Raw genomic sequence first — 16,539 nt, 5'->3', positions numbered from 1 at the left:
TTGTTTCCCCTTTTTTGAAGATGGGAATTATGTTAGCTCTTTTCCAGCCTCTGCACTGGGAAACCATTCTATAGAAAATCAGAGTTGTGACTGTCTTATTCCAAATGTTCCTTCTATATGACCTAGGGCTCTAAGAAAAAAGAGACTTTTAGATATGAAAATAATTATTGAAAAAGAATCACTTATCTCCATTTCTACAAGCCAGAAAACTTAAAATGAGCAGGAATAGAAAAAATTAAAACAAAAAGTGACTAGTCAACTCCTTTAAGCCTCAAATTAAAAACCAAGATGTAGGAAACTAATAATATAAAAATATATAAATAATGTACAGTTGGACCTCGACTTACAACCACAGTTGAGCCCAAAATTTATGTTGCTAAATGAAACAGTTGTTAAGTGAATTTTGCTTATTTTACAACTGTTCCTATTAGAGTTATTAAATGTTAAGTTAGTAGCATGGTTGTTAAGTAAATATGGTTTCTTCATTGACTTTGCTTGTCAGAAGGTCACAAAATCTGATCACATGACCCAGGATATGGCAACAGTCATAAATATGAACCAGTTACCAAACATCTGAATTTTGATCATGTGAACATCAGGATGCTGCAATGGTCATGTGTGAAAAACAATCATAAATCACTTTTTCAGTGCCACTGTAAATGAATGACTGTAAGTCGAGAACTACCTAAATATTTGTTCTCATTGGAAAAACACTGGTTGGATCCAAATTTAGTCCCATTTACTGTGACAGAAATGAAAAGTTAATGGACCTTACAATGCCCATCAGGCTCATGATTTTTCCCCCTATTCATAGGTGTGTGGACATATTAGTAAATGCTACAGCGTGGCTGCTCAGTTTGAAGATTGCAGAGAGAAAATTACTGAAATGCCCAATATTATTAAAGACCTCTGCAGAGTGCTGTTTTATGGCAAGGTAAACTCTTGTTTGGCAGCTGTGTTAATGCCTTTCTCCAACTCTGTCAGAATAGTTCCTATACGGATATGGATGCTATGTATTTTTATGAGAGAATCTCATTCAAAAGAGATTCATATTTCTTAGCATGTGAAGAAGACATTTTTGTCTTAGCCTGCTAAACTAATTTTCTTGAACATAGTAAGCTTCTGGCATCAGTAGACCATTTGTTTATCTTATTGCACTTTAATTATACTATTACATAATATGTTATAGTATGCTGTAATACAGTGGTGGCAAAACTATGGCACACCTGCCAGAGGCGGCACTCGGAGCCCTCTCTGTGGGCATGTGCGCCATTGCCCCAGCCCTGCCTCCCCCCGCGGTCCAATCCTTACCAGCAGCCCCCCTGGAGGGGAGTCTCCCCCGGGTGTGGCCCACACAGAGCAGCGCAACCAAGGAGATAGCTGGGTAGCAGGGCCAAGACTCCGCTGTCAGGCCCCATAGCATGCAGATGATGCTGCGGGGTGTGGGCGGAAGGCATGGCTGCCATGGTGCTGCAGGGCTGCCTGGGTGATCTGCAGCAGGCCATGGAGGCGGTCTGTGGCCCTGCAGGCGGGTGGGGCAGGCGGGGGCGGAGCAGGCAGGGTGGGGGGCGGGTTTTGGGCACTCGGTCTCTATCACTGCTATAATATAAGCAGTTATATTGTAAGAAGTATACTTCATGGGGGGACGCAGAAATGTGCAAGGAACTATGGCATTTTACATTAGTAGATCTCCTGATTAATTCCTACTGAATTTCAACACTGTCCCTAAAATCCCAAAACAAATATGTTTATTCCTGCTTAGAACATTCCACGTGTGGCTTCAATCGGAGTAGAATGTGTCAGCTCATTTGCTGTGGATTATTGGCTACAGACACATCTGTTCCAAGCTGGTGTTCTGTGGTATTTATTAGGCTACCTCTTTAACTATGATTATACACTGGAAGAGAGTGGCATTGAAAAGAGTGAAGACTCTAATCAGCAGGTAATCATTGCATTGCTAATAGACTGCTAATTTTTAAAATAATGAAATGCTACATTTTAAATTAACTGAAAAATATTTCTAGCATGCTCTTAGGAATGTACAGATTAATTTTAAATCCTTACTCAGGATTGTTTAATATGCCTTTAAATAAACCCTTCAGTGTGTATTGTGGTTTTTACATAAACAATTGAAGAAGAATTCCGAATGAATGAATGAATGAATGAATGAATGAATGAATGAATGAATGAATGAATGAATGAATGAATGAATGAATATCCTAGTACTCAGTGTTCTTCTGTTGGCTCAGAGTATAGTAATAAAATTTGAAAATTTCTTCTGCTTCAAGAGAGACATATCCAATTTAGGCAAGATTTTTCCCTCCTCCTCCTGAAAGGAAATCTACATTAATTTAGAGCTTTCATCAACTTTTTAATCTGTGCTTAGAAAAACTGTTCCGTCACCATGGGTCCTACATTGATCCTAATAAGGTAGACAGTTTGCAGTCCAGTAGCCTGTGAGGTACAGCATTTTCAGATTTTTTTTTTAATCACAAACGCGGCTCATTTCATCAGCGAGCGCTAGTTTTAATAAAAGTGCTAGCCACCGTACCAGTCTCTGACAATAGAGGTAATCCTCACTTAATTACATTCATTCAGCAACTGGTTGGAATTACGACAGCACTAAATGAAGAGACTTACACCCATTCTTTAAAGTTTCAACCACTGAAGCTCCTCCATGGTAACATAAGCAAAATCGGGCTCATCTGCATTTAGGATCACTGCCCCCACCCATTTCCGGATGATCTTCAATCTTGACTTTGCCTTCCCTCCACTGGGCTCACGATCCTAGCCGTGCACATGAGAAACACCCCACAGGCCAGCAAGTGATTGCTATGGGTCAGTGTGTGTGCACCCAAAAGAAAGACCCAGATGGCATGCAAAAGGAGTATCCTTTCATGCCGGTATAGGCAAGTTCTTCTTTCACAAAAGGAGGCCTTGGTTGGCACACAAATGAGGGTCCTGTTCACCTTGGTGCAAAAGAAGGTGACATGAAAGAAGATGCTAACAGGTATGGGATGTAGGGCAGTTTGGGCAGTTGGAGCAACTGGTAGTGGTGGGTAGGTGGGCAGCCGAAAAAACAGATGGAGAGATAGGTTGATAAGGAGAATTGAATGGAGAATAGTCCCTTATCTTCTTCCAAAAATGGCTTGGATCTGGGTAAATCATTATCTAATGACCACAAGGGATTCACTTGGGTTACCAGAATTGCCATTCCTAAACAAAGTGGTTATATGACATTTCACTTAGCAATGGAGTTATCACTCCCAATTAGGATTAAGTGAGGACTACTTGTAACCTACAGTAATTATATTTCCTGGAAGATTTAGAAAGGATTCAGGAATTCAAGATTCAAATGACAGTCACAAAATACAATTATTTAGAAACCTGGGGTTTTGCACAAGCATATTAAAAGAGGATAGTCCTGAAAAATGTAAATTATCATGCTGCTTCTTCAGCTTGAAAACCCTCATATACTAACAGCAAAGGAATCTTATAATTTACCATGAAGGTTGGATGAAATGTGAAGCTTCTTGGTTGTGATTCGGAGCTGTTCCTCCTTATCAATATCATATTTTTTCTTTGTAGATCTTTACCAAAGAGTCATGGAAAGTTTGCAGAAAGGGGCATTCCAATTCCTATTTCTTTCCACTGTTACTTCAGAAAAGCTTTCATTTATTCATTTAGGAAGATTCGCCTGAATAGTGAGAGTAGACATAGAGTAAATGACAATTGCCAGAACTGATAAGATTCAAGCTTTGTTTCTTTTGCATCTCTATTCTTTCTGTAAAGAGAGAAGATGATGTTAGAATAGATAACAAGTGTTGGATTTATTTGTATTTTTTGTTAATAGGAAGTAGCTAATACTCTTGCCAAACTCAGCCTCCTTGCTTTGAGTCGGCTTGGTGGATACCTTTCTGAAGAGCAAACTACACCTGAGAATCCAGCAATCAGAAAAAGTCTTGGAGTCCTGCTGACCCCTTACATTACAAGGAAACTTGCTGTGGTCAGTCTTGCTGAGGTACATGAAAAGTGTGACATAGTGCTTTTGTTTTTGTTTAACGAAGATACTGTACCATGTTACTAAAATATATAATGTGTTAGTTTTAATAGTGACAGGATATAAAAATATTCAATTATAACAGTATTAGAAAATAAACCTTGTAGTTTTCAGTATATTAGCTTTTGTAATTACTCAAGAAAAATGTAGGGATTTGTCTCACTCTGCTATTTTAATTTGTTGCATGTTCTTTCTGGTCAGGTCCTAATAGAGAATTGTTCATTCTAAAGGTTTCATCATAGCTTCCGTCAGCCACATGAAACTTATTTGAAATAGTCCTGGATGCTATATATGGTAAATGAATGTACTGCAGATTGTACCACATTATGTTTACATTGCTGTCACATGGCTCGAGTGCTCCTAGTGGAAACCATACATTCACAATAGTCATTTGAATTATTGAATTTGAAGTCGACCTCTATGGCAAGACAGTACAAGTTTTCTTTTTCCATTTTTTGACATTGTTTGAATGTTGAAGGCAACTTAAATGGAGTCTCCTCTATTTTATTCCTGAAAAGAATAACATGTTAAATAGTTAAACTGGGGGAAAAACAGTTGACCTAAAGTTATCCAATAAGTTCTGTAGTTGAGAGGTCCAACTATCAGCATCCAATACATTAGACCCAAAACTAACAGTAATCTTCAAAATGTGTTTAATACTGTACAGTATTAGGCTTATCAAAAGACAGCTATTGTGAGAAGAGGAAAAAGTTATTAATATTTTTACATATTATTAATTCTAAAGGATTTCTGGCATTTCACAAATGTATCATTAAACATGCGCAATCCAGTTAAATAAAGATAGAATACAAATTATTTAAACAACCAATCCGTAATACCTAGGCAAGAAAGTATCACAGCCTAAATGCCTCCTGGAAAAACTTTGAGGTGTTTTCAGAAAGCAGTGAGAATGGCAGCTGACCTAATGTCCACTGGGAGGCCACTCCAAGAACTGGGTTTGCTCTTGAAAAATAGTGCCTCCACAGCCTTCCTCACCTCCCTAAAATTGGGAACTACTAATGGCTTCTCTCAACTGTATCAAATTGGCCAGCCAGTTCCAATGGGAGAATGGAGCTCTGCAGACAGGTTGGCTCCAAGCCATATAGGGCTTTGTAAATTAGCACCAGAACTTTGAATTACACTGTTGACAATCAGTGAAGAGTCTATATGCTAATCTTATGTGCTCCCATCAGTAAATGCTGGTTAATACACAAGTTGCCAGACTTTGAATCATTTGAAGCTTCTGACTTGCCTTGGTGGAGCAGTAGGCTAATGCCTCCTTAAGTAACACCAGCTGCCTGCAATTAGTGCAGGTTCGCATCCCACCAGGCTCAAGGTGGACTCAGCCTTCCATCCTTCCGAGGTAGGTAAAATGAGGACCCAGATTGTTGGGGGCAATAAGCTGACTTTGTAATAATGCCGCTTGGGGGGGGGGGCGAAAGCCCTAAAAAGCAGGCATATACATAGAATATATATAGAAGCACTGTGACCTCCATGCAGAAGGATACTGTGGTTGATAAGTATCAATTTTCTTATCTTGGGATATGTTTTTTTAATTAAATATTTTTATATAGATTCTGAAAATGCTCAACAGCAACACAGAGAGCCCTTACCTGATCTGGAATAATCGGACAAGAGTTGAACTCCTTGAATTCTTGGAATCTCAGCAGGAAAGCATGATTAAAACAGTGAGGCACTTTTTCAAAATTGTTAGGATCGCATGTTGGGGGCTTAAGTTATGTACTGTAAGGTGCATTTGCAGGTTATGGTTGCTGCTTTTTCCAGAATGAGTAAATTATTTTCAGAGGTACTAGGCTGTAATGTATATTAATTGCTTTAATGTGAAAAACATCTTGAGTTTTTCAATGTTTTTGCTCAACAAAACATTTATATATGAATTTGTTGAATATGATCATATGTTTTTTGTCAATATTTTTATGACATACACAGACCCTTTCATTTAATAGACAAATGAATTTTGAATGCGGCAGATCGGTCTGTCCAAGCATCTTGAAATAATAAAAAGGTTCCATCCAAAATAACTTGGAAGAAGCATTTAAATCTATGTTAATTTGACATCATATACAGCAATTTTCATGATTTGCACAATGACATTATTACATGCATGGCATAAATGCCAATCAGTGATTCATTGCACAAATGCAGTAAATGGCATAATTTATTATTTAATTAACTAATTTGGGAATAGATTCATTTTCTACTAATTGATCTATTAAATTGAAGTTTCACTGCACTTATTGTATAGTTTAAATGTTGGTATTTTTATTTGTCTTCCAATATCTACATTCAAGAGTAATACAGATGGACATCTCCCCTATTTTCATCTGTCTACAGTGCTAGCCTCTTAAGAAGTAAACTAAAATAAGATTATGAAATCAACTGCAGGGAGTCCTCAGCTTACAACCACAATTGGGACTGGAAGTCCTAAATCAAGGCAACCACTCACTGGACCCAATTTTACAACTGTTTTTATGACGTTCATTAAGTAAATAATGTGACCATAAGTCTGAATCGCATGATTGTTAAGCAAATAACGCAGTCATAAATACATACCCATTCTCTGAATGGATGCTTTTTGCCAAATATCAATAAAACCGGTTTTCAGGATGCTGCAAACAGTCATAAATGTGAACTGGTTGCCAAGCACTCAAAATACTGGGAAGGAGGGGGGGAGGCTGTTGAACATTTCATGATGTCCATAAGTGCTTTTTAGGCAATAAAGCACCCATTCCAAGACACCAGTCATTAAATAACTGGTCATAAGTCAAGGACTGTATCATTTTCATAATTTCAGATATATTTATAATAGAGGTTGTGCTGCTTTAAAATCAATTTTCATTTACGATTTCTCATTATAGCAACCAGTAAATCATTTTAAGAGTATGGTTTATTGAATACAAATTCTGATATAATATTTTTATTTCTAAAGGGTGAATGTGATAAAAGCTATGGATCTGAATTTGTCTTCAGTGATCATGCAAAAGAACTTATTGTAGGAGAGATTTTTGTTAGAGTTTATAATGAAGTTCCCACATTCCAGTTAGAGGTAAGATTCGTTTTTTACTTTAGGTTTAAAATAGAGATGTTGATAAATATTTATAAGAATCACATATTTCAGAACAAGCAAAGGTAACCTAGTAATTTTGACATTTAATTCCTGTCAGCCATAACTAGCATGATATATGGGATTACTGCTTCCAAATGTTTGGTGAATACCATTTTGATTAATTTATTTATAAAAACCATTTGGTTGTCTAATAAAGTTGAGAAAGGATGGTAGTCTATCATAAAAATGCTTGTTTATGCCTTAACTCTGTGTAAAGTTTTAAAAATATGTTTTCTTTTTATTTACCTACTGAAATTTCTTGATTCTTTTATTATCCTGAAGCTTCCAAAAGCATTTGCTGCCAGCCTTTTGGATTATATAGGGTCACAAGCCCAGTATCTTCATACGTTAATGGCCATAACTCAGACAGGGAAAGTTGAGTCTAACCAACATGGAGAGCGACTCAGGAGAGTTGAAATGGCTCTGGAAGCTCTGAGAAACGTGATAAAGCACAACCCAGGTAAATGAGGCATGAGGCATTTTTTAACAGTGTGTGTGTGTGTGTGTGTGTGTGTGCGTGTGTATGCATATATACATACATACTCTAAAAACAATCTGGGAATTTAGATGCAAACTCAGTTATACATCTTATAAATTAATTACAATAAATGTCCAATTTTAATAAAGTCTTTAAAAACAGTTCATAAAAAGTTCTTTTTTTTATTTCTGTAGGTTCAGAATGTGTATGCATAGGTCACTTTAAGCTATTGTTTTCCCTTCTACGTGTCCATGGAGCTGGTCAAGTGCAACAGCTGGCTTTGGAGGTAGAGCAATTGTTACTGTTACCATTTTTTAAATGTTACTGAGTCTTGATTATATTTTGTTGTTTACCCTTCATCAACTCAGTGCCTCCAGTATAATGGAGTACAACTTTTGTGTTAGAGCAATAGATTGGAAAGTGGTGACATTAATGAACCAAGGTTATGCTTTGTGTGAAACCGGTATTGATTCTGATTATGAAAATAGTAAGTGGTTTTCTGGACAAAATAGACCTGGTTCAAGGCCAAAATACATCAGTGCTTACCGTTCAGAATACTAACTTCTGGGAAAGTGCCAGCCATTCCCAGAACAGCCAGATCAACAAGGTCTGGAAGAGAAATGGAATGTTTTGAAGCTCCCTGGAATGTTCAGTTCTGCACATCCCCAGTTCTGAGTTCTAGTTTTGTAGCTTGGTGATGGAATGCTAGATACTAATAAAAAAAATTATATCTTTCAAATGTTTGTACGTTGGCTACTTTAGGGTTGAGCTGCTTTTTTCTTTTACAGGTCATACTTTTTATTATTTCAAAGACCACTTTTGAGGGCTTAATGAGTCAGTAGAACAGAATAGTCAGGTCAGCCTCAGCATCAGCAAAATTTTATTATTTTCTTCCTCCTATGTTAATTAAGACTTAATTTCTCTTTAATGATGATATTTGGCTATTGAAGTATTCTGCTTTTTTCCTTTTTCATTGTTTATTTTTTCTATTTTATTTCTCTTTTGTCTACATTCTCTTCATTTCTTTCATTTTATTGTTATAAGCCATCTAGAGTAGCCCCATGATGAAACAGGCGGTAAATAAATTTAAGAAACACAGGTAGTTCTCGACTTATGACCATAATTAAGCCCAAAATTTGCTAAGCAAGACATTTGTTAAATCAGTTTTGCCCCATTTTATGACCTTTCTTGACACAGATGTTAAATGAATCATTGCAGTTGTTAAGTTAATCTGACTTCCCCATTGAGTTGCTTGTCAGAAGGTCGCAAAAGGTGATCACATGTCCCTGTAACACTGCAGTTGTCATAAATATAAATCAGTTGTGAAGTGTCTGAATTTTGATCACATGATCTTGGGGATGCTGCAATAGTTGTGTGAAAAATAGTCATAAGTCAGTGCCATTATCACTTCAAACAGTCACTAAACAAACTTGTTAATCAAGGACTATTTGTAATAATAATGTAATACTAAATTGAAATTATTATTAATTTTTGATTAATTGGAATAGGCTACAAGACAGGAAGCAAGCAAATTGAAACAAAAATGTAAATTCATTTGGAGATTTATTACGGTTGAAGAAGAACCATTTTTCTTGCCATAAAAATTCATCTTTAAAATTAAGAATATATTTTTCAGCATGCATTCCATATTTGTTCTAGATTCATCCAAATTAGGTTAAATCTTGCTAATCTAGTTTTGTTTTCTTTAATAGGTGGTGAACATAGTAACAAGTAACCAAGATTGTGTAAATAACATTGCAGAAGCAATGGTTCTTTCCAACTTACTAGCTCTCCTGCATTCATTACCTTCAAGTATGTGGATCACGTTTTAATTTATTGAGGTTCTCTCTTGTTTGCTCTTTAGCTAAATAGTACAAAAAGAGGAATTTTTAGATAGAAAAAAATTTAAAAACCAAATATTTCTTGTCTTGAGGAGTATATAGTGACCTTAGCCTGCTATTTTACCTAAGAATGATACAAACTCAATTTAGAAAGGCATATATATTTCTTTTAAGGCTAACTCTTGGAAGATTTAATAGTAAGTGTTACATCATACTGTAGCTGACTATATGCTAACCTAGTCTCACAAGTCAAATAGTACTCAAGTCAAACATATTCTTGGCAACAGTATGAAAGCTCTTTGCTATTACCTTCAATCAGGATGGTTGGGTTTTTTTCTCCTATTTTTCAATCTAGAGTTTGGCCATCCATCTAGATAATAATCAGGTGTAGACTGTACTTATCTTTCTGAGATTAGCCAAGGTTGGCTAAGTATTACTGCCTGCTGGAAAGTCTCATAAAATACTGATAATTAGATAATTAAGAAGAAGGCATAAGGGATATTTTTGCTAGATTAATTACTACTGTTATACTTTTGACAGAAAAGCAGCTGCTGAATTTTGGATAGTCCCAGCTATAATGTCTTCTTTAAGTACATTCACATTAGATACAGAAAGAATTCAGTTGAATTAGTAAGATTGCAGAACAGATATAACAAAAGTTAATTATTCCAGTTGCTATAGAACAGTATATTCTAGAACTAAAATCTGAGATTGATGTCCACCTGTGAAATGCCTTATGTATAACAAAAAAAAAACACCAGGAAATCCTGCAAACCCGTTTGTATTCTTTTAGTCTATGTCAAATAGCTAACTATAAGGTTTCACAAATTTGTTAATTTTGGCAGGTCGGCAGCTAGTTCTTGAAACTCTGTATGCTTTGACATCTAGTACCAAAATAGTTAAAGAAGCTATGCTAAAAGGTATGACACATTGTTTGCTGTGGTATTATTACAAGTTTTTTGTTGAATTCAAAATTAATAGCTCCAAACTTCCTGTAATTAGAAATATTAGCAGTTCTGTACTTTTTTAGGTGCATTAATCTACTTACTTGATATGTTCTGTAATTCAACACATCCACAAGTTCGATCTCAGACAGCAGAGCTTTTTGCTAAAATGACAACAGACAAGCTGGTTGGTCCAAAGGTAAGTATAGCATCATCAGCAGATGTTTCTCAGATGTTTTAAAAGCAACTGAAGACATGCATACCATATAGTATATACATAATGTTTTGGATTTGACTTGAAATAAACTTATCATAAATGTTGGACTCTTGTAGGACTTGAAATAATTGAATTGGATGGCCAGAAATAAATAGCAGGCACATGAGCTTGTCTTCCAATTGCACTATGAGGAAGGCATCACTTACAGTAATTTATTTAAAAAAACCTTATTTTGCTTCATTCCACTGATACAGTCCACTTGTTCGATTAACTGAAACACTAATAGCTATGACAAATGTGTAAACTCTGTGTGTGTGTTTTCCCCCCCCCCCTTAGGTTAGAATTATCTTGATGAAATTTCTACCTGGTGTCTTCATGGATGCTATGAGAGATAGTCCTGAAGCAGCTGTTCACATTTTTGAAGGAACACATGAAAATCCAGAGTTAATATGGAATGACAACTCCAGAGAGAAAGTATCTACGACCGTTCGGGAAATGATGCTAGAGTACGTCACAGTAAAAATAATTTCTTTACTTTCTAGTTAGATTTTTTATACAGTTTAGCAGGATTGGATTCAGTTTTAGAATCTTCTAGAAATGCAGACTAAGATCTAATATCATGCAAACAGTGGATATAAAAAGTCCACTCATCCAGGTTTTTGAGATGTAAAAAAAAAATCATCTGGTTTTTGACCAAGATAAATCACCTCAGATTTTTTTCAGCATTTAATGTAACATATAAGTTGTACAATTAAATTGATAAACAATTCTCTTTTAGGGGAGAAAATAACAATCAAATACAATAACGTGGTTGCATAAATGTACACACCTTAATCAATTCTGATATTACATAGTCAGTATACACCTGCCATCAATTTAAGTTTAAGTTTAAATAATAAAATAAATAAATTAAAGTGACTCTGATCAAACCCATATAATGTTCAGCTGTTCTAGTAGGATTTTTCAGATATTTACTCAGCTGCCTCTTATAGCAAAAGCCATACAAAAAGTTTATGAAATAATAAAGGAACCTCATTGTTGGAAGGTATCAGTTAGGAGAACGGTACAAATTTTTTTTTCAAAGCATTGGATATGCAACGGAACACAGTAATAATCATCATCAAGTGAAGAAAATACGGCACAACAGTGACATTCTCAAGAACTGAATGTCCCTCCAAATTTTTCTTTCTTTTTTTGGAAACTTTTTAGTTTATTCAAAAAAAGATTAAAATACAATGCACCAAAATATTTAAAAAGGAGAAAAGAATAAAAAAACAAGACATTTAAAAACAGCTTCAATCCCACATTGTCCCAAATAATAACCTCAATCTGTCTCAGATCAAATATCCACATTTGTTTCTTATATCATCTCTTACCAATTGCTGATTGAATACAGTAAGTCCAGTGTCCAAAGCCAATCTTTTATCTTCCTCAAGAAAACCAGATAAAATCATTCCTCAGTTAGATGTATTAGGTCCATTTCCCACTCTCCTTTAAAGCCCTTTTTTTAAAAAAGTACCACGTCCACCCAAAGAGTGTTAAGGTTCCAAAAGGTGTATGGAATCAGCTCTATTATTTCTGATTCTATATTTCTTTCCGGCCAGTTTACAGCTGGGAAACCACATTTTATCTCAATGTTTTCCACTGTCTGTGTTATTTCTGTTTCTACATTTCTTCCCAACAAATCTGCTACTTTGAAAACAATTTCTTCTTGTAGATTTAAAATATTTAATGTCTCTTTTTTAAAAAAAATTGGTCTTTATAAGTTCATCAAGCCTCTTAGAAATAACTCAGCTAAAGGTTGTATGTTGCTAGTCTGACTGTTTTCAGAAAAAATAATATTTTTTTCTTCTTTTTAAAGGCACTTTAAACTTCAGAGGGACAACCCTGATATCAACTGGAAGGTAAAAAAAATATCATAACACAGATGTAATTAAAATATTTACATTTTGTTTTATGTTGTTGCTTGTGTCTGTCCATTTTCATTCTGTGCAAATTTTCTTTCATTTCCTGCTTTGATTGTCATGTTGGGACTATATGGACCATATTTCCTAAAGCTGGTACTCTCAAAATACATCAGTGTGCAACTCTTATTTCTAGCTAATGTGGTTATCTGCAGGGCAATACTGGGGAAGTGGAAACAGTATATTTTAGATTGGTGTGCCTCAGAACAGCATTTTAGCAGGTAAGGTAAAGGTAAAGATTCCCCTGCAACATGCGTGCTAGTCATTTCCGACTCTAGGGGCCGGTGCTCATCTTTGTTTCAAAGCCAAAGAGCCAGCGCTTGTCCGAGGATGTCTCCGTGGTCATGTGGCCGGCATGACTAGACACCAAAGGCGCACGGAACGCTGTTACCTTCCCACCGCAGTGGTCCCTATTTTTCTACTTGCATTTTTCGTGCTTTCGAACTGCTAGGTTGGCAGAAGCTGGGACAAGTAACAGGCACTCACTCTGCTACGTGGCACTCGGGATTCGACCCGCCAAACTGCCGACCTTCTGCTATCCAGGCTAGGCCCAAACTGTCCATTATAGACTTCCTGTTCAGTGACAAGATTTGTAAAGTAATTTAGTAGGTTTGCTTGGTTTGAGTTATGAATAAGTCTTTATGTTAGATATTCTAACTTTCTTCATTTTGCCCATAAGTAATAAATAAAAAATAGCTGGAACCTTTACGTCAGAGAAGCAGATTAACCTTTTTTCTCCTTTTTTGGGTTGATTTAGTTGCCTGAGGACTTTGCTGTAGTGTATGGTGAAGCAGAGGGTGAACTTTCTGTAGGGGGTGTCTTCCTAAGAATCTTTATTGCCCAGCCGGCCTGGGTCCTACGGAAACCTAGAGAATTTCTCATTGCCCTGTTAGAAAAATTCACTGAACTACTGGAGAAGAATAATCCCCATGTAAGTTTAGTTTCCAAGTTTGACTTCGGCCTTGTGTAATTGTTAATTTGAATTTTTTGAAAATGGTAATAGAATCCTCCTCAGTCGTGGGAAAAGAAATAAATTTGAATTTTTATACCCGCTTATACTCACTATTTTAAAATTGAGTATTTCTGTTGATAGCAGCATTTGCTGAAGTAGACTTACATAAGAATTAAATGAAATTTTACTTTTGAACAAATCTGTCAGCTTTATTTATTCTTCCGATAATAGAATATTTTATACTGACTTAACAGTTGAAAATGATAAAAGACATTAATGTAGATTGAAATCAGTGAAGCCTGTGAAAATAGTTTTTCAAACGTCCAAAATAAATTAGCAGCAGTACATCATGGAATGTGTGCATGATTGATTCATTATTCATAACAACTTGTATACATACAGTAAAAACTATTCATGCAGCTTGGATTTTCTCCAAGGTAAGTTCCAAACCATGAAAACTACCTGGAGGTATACTTTTATCAATAAGGGAAGCTATGTTGTGAATACGGTTTTAAAATTCCATTTATGTAACTTGTGAGTGCCATTCAATCATATTTTTCTATCTGATTAACATGATTAAAGTTTAACCTGGTAGGTGTGCCAATGTATAATTTACTTCCTTTGTGTTTTGAAATAGGGGGAAACTTTGGAAACAATAACAACAGCAACGGTATGCCTCTTTAATGCTCAGCCTCAGCTAGCAGACCAGGTCCCTCCATTGGGACATCTTCCAAAGATTCTCCAAGCTATGAATCATAAGAATAATGCTATTCCTAAAAGTGCTGTGCGAGTCATACACATACTATCTGATAATGAGGTATGCAGCCTTAAGTCACAATAAAAGGTGTATGTTTGTCAGTTGGCCTTCTACGAGAGGGTCACTCTTTGCCTACAGTTATCTCTTTTGAGTTATTGTGTGTCTCTCATATATAAATTAGGTAATCCATCTTTGTGCTGAGACAGTTATTGGGCATACTAACCTGGCTGGATACAAAATAAATAGTGCAAACACATTGAGATGCCACACATGTGAGGGTATCAATATGGCCATTTTTTTTTTGAAGGCAGGTCTTTAAATATCACTACTCATGTCCTTTTACTGCATCTGTTCATTGATTGTAGTACCAACAGTCATCCTCTTATTGTAGATGAACAGACAGAGCCAAGGAACAGAATTAAATGAATTATCAGCCCACGGTTGTTATGTTATGTCCAATATTAATTGACTAAATTCTTGTATATAGGCTTGAACAATAAATCATCTTAATTGCAATGTAACATTTGATTCTGATTCTTTCTGCTCGACATTAATCTAGTCAACTAATGTTCAGTGCTAAATTGGCAGTAAATAATGGTCAGTGGAATTCAAGGAGTTGGACTTAGACAGTTTGTGGGAAAGTAACGATTTTAGGCTGATACTTTTTTAATTCCACTTGCCTGGTTTTCTCTGTTCATCTTCTCTACTTATTCCAGTTAGTAGAGTGCAAGCAAGCTTTCTTCATGAACAGGCTGAAAAGGAATATAGAACAAAGCTCCTAAGATTGTAGTTGCAAGATACTAATATTTGGCAAACTTTTGTTTTTATAGCTTTGTGTTCGTTCAATGGCAATGTTAGAGACCATTGGCCCTATGATGAATGGAATGAAGAAACGTTCAGACACTGTTGGCATAGCCTGTGAAGCACTTAATCGAATGTTTCAAAAGGAACAAAATGATCTAGTAGTCCAAGTAAGCAAATTTTGTAATTTTCTGATAAAATGGCACTTTGATTTATGATTATAGTTGTGCATTTTTACCTATTTATTTATATTTACTTTATGTCCCTGTCTCACTATCCCAAGTGACTCTGGGTGACTTACAATAATATAAAATCATAGACAAAGATATTAAAAGCATTAAAACTAAGGTTAACAATTAAACAAATAAGAGATTAAAACCAAGAGTATGGATAGTATGGGGCTGGATGTTTGTCTTTCATTCAATCAACCATCTCTAGCATAGCGCACTTCCTTGGAGGCACAGATAGAGCCAGGTTTTAAGGGTGGAGGGGGATCTAACTTCTGGAGGTAAGCTGTTCCAGAGAGCAGGGACTTAAACAGAGAAGACTTTTCTCCTTGACTCTGCTGATCAGAATTCCTTGGATTATCTGACACTATTGTCAACAATGTTACTTTATGAAGATTATTTTTGTGGAATTTTTGTCTATGATTATGTTGCTACCATCACATATGAATATGGTGAACCCTCAAGAAATGCCAGATTCCCCAGCATTTACATTTCAGTCAAAATTGGCAGATATATAAGTAATGAAAGTATGGTAAGAGAGATAGAAAAGCTGAAATAGGTTCAGGGAGGAATTTCATTATGACGCTAAGCCTGAAAATCAAGCTCTCTGATGAATAGTTAAAGAAAGTGAAGATCCATAGCTTGCAACAGAGAATGATTGGAGATATGCTAGCTGTCTACGAAAACATAAGAGTATTGTCATATGTAGGAAAGGAGAGGCCTATTCTCTGAATACAGGAGAGGAACCAGAGAGATGAAATTAAAAATAGAGAATTCAAACCAAATATTAAGAGACATTATTGGCAGAGCATTAAGCTGTTTGTCTAAAACAGAGCTGGGGAACTATGGACCTTTATGACTTGTGGACTTCAACTCCCAGAATTCCTGAGCCAGCCACACTGGCTGAGGAATTCTGGGAGCTGAAGTCCACGAGTCTTAAAAGGGGCATAGTTCTCTACCCCTGGCCTAAAACAATGTTGTATCCCTCAAGCAACTTAGATAACCCCTGTTAAGAAAGGATTCCTACACAGGATTACACATCATCTTTAAAATTTCTTCCAGCTCATGTATTCTATGATTCCATATTTGAACTCAATTTATTTTAATTTGCTATTGAAATATTTTTAACTTTAGCTAAATGCAGTAGGAAGGCTCACAGAATTCTTAATCA

General features: G+C 35.9%; 1 protein-coding gene across 5 annotated transcripts in view; it reads left to right on the top strand.

Moving 5' to 3' along the window:
* The window catches only part of DNAJC13 (DnaJ heat shock protein family (Hsp40) member C13), an 82,949-nt gene that overhangs the window by 64,336 nt on the left and 2,074 nt on the right, over positions 1-16,539 (top strand). For all 5 annotated transcript variants that reach the window (XR_014028405.1, XM_081343187.1, XM_081343185.1 and 2 more), the window contains 15 exons: positions 815-934; positions 1,763-1,942; positions 3,854-4,021; positions 5,635-5,748; positions 7,011-7,127; positions 7,470-7,647; positions 7,860-7,951; positions 9,378-9,477; positions 10,352-10,426; positions 10,537-10,649; positions 11,004-11,173; positions 12,529-12,571; positions 13,389-13,562; positions 14,221-14,400; positions 15,171-15,311. Coding sequence is in view for 4 of the 5 variants with exons in the window: in XM_081343187.1 (XP_081199313.1) it covers positions 815-934; positions 1,763-1,942; positions 3,854-4,021; positions 5,635-5,748; positions 7,011-7,127; positions 7,470-7,647; positions 7,860-7,951; positions 9,378-9,477; positions 10,352-10,426; positions 10,537-10,649; positions 11,004-11,173; positions 12,529-12,571; positions 13,389-13,562; positions 14,221-14,400; positions 15,171-15,311 (1,965 nt within the window). In the remaining variant the exon portion in view is untranslated. The remainder of the gene's footprint in view (positions 1-814; positions 935-1,762; positions 1,943-3,853; positions 4,022-5,634; positions 5,749-7,010; positions 7,128-7,469; positions 7,648-7,859; positions 7,952-9,377; positions 9,478-10,351; positions 10,427-10,536; positions 10,650-11,003; positions 11,174-12,528; positions 12,572-13,388; positions 13,563-14,220; positions 14,401-15,170; positions 15,312-16,539) is intronic.

This window comes from Vipera berus (genome assembly GCF_964194415.1).
Source record: "Vipera berus genome assembly, chromosome: Z".
In the NCBI taxonomy this organism is placed as follows: Eukaryota; Metazoa; Chordata; class Lepidosauria; order Squamata; family Viperidae; genus Vipera; species Vipera berus.
Note: the sequence above shows the minus strand (reverse complement) of the source record. Positions and strands in the feature narration are given on the sequence as shown.